Below are 465 nucleotides of genomic sequence, written 5' to 3'. Positions count from 1 at the left end.
CCGCGCTGGCGCGCCTCGAGGGCCGCGAGTTCGAGTTCCTCATGCGGCAGCCCAGCGTCACCATCGGCCGCAACTCGTCGCAGGGCTCGGTGGACCTAAGCATGGGCCTGTCGAGTTTCATATCGCGGCGCCACCTGCAGCTCAGCTTCCAGGAGCCTCACTTCTACCTGCGCTGCCTCGGCAAGAACGGCGTCTTCGTGGACGGGGCCTTCCAGCGGCGCGGCGCGCCCGCCCTGCAGCTGCCCAAGCAGTGAGTACCGGCCCGCGCCCGCCCCGCCCGGCCCGAGCCCCCGGGTGCACCCCGCCCCCGCCCGACCTGGATCCCCGGGTCCTTCACGACCGCGACCCCTGCCGGCCCGGACCCCGGGATCCATCCTCGACCCTGATCCCTGCCTCGTAGGCCCTCGGGATCCGCCAGAACCCAGCCTGGTCTACACCCCGGGGTCACCCTGGAACCTTTGCCGG

The 465-nt window shown here is 72.3% G+C and overlaps 1 protein-coding gene across 1 annotated transcript in view; it reads left to right on the top strand.

The window, feature by feature from the left end:
• The first annotated feature begins 6 nt into the window (after positions 1-6).
• Positions 7-465, top strand: part of FOXK1 (forkhead box K1) — a 76,099-nt gene continuing 75,640 nt past the window's right edge. The window contains exon 1 of the mRNA XM_012808694.2: positions 7-250. Coding sequence (XP_012664148.1) covers positions 42-250 — 209 coding nt within the window. The 5' untranslated portion in view covers positions 7-41. The remainder of the gene's footprint in view (positions 251-465) is intronic.

This window comes from Otolemur garnettii, unplaced genomic scaffold (assembly GCF_000181295.1).
Source record: "Otolemur garnettii isolate 467f Iridium unplaced genomic scaffold, OtoGar3 scaffold00092, whole genome shotgun sequence".
Taxonomy (NCBI): domain Eukaryota; kingdom Metazoa; phylum Chordata; class Mammalia; order Primates; family Galagidae; genus Otolemur; species Otolemur garnettii.
The sequence above is the reverse complement of the archived record's forward strand: the minus strand, read 5'-3'. Positions and strand labels throughout refer to the sequence as shown.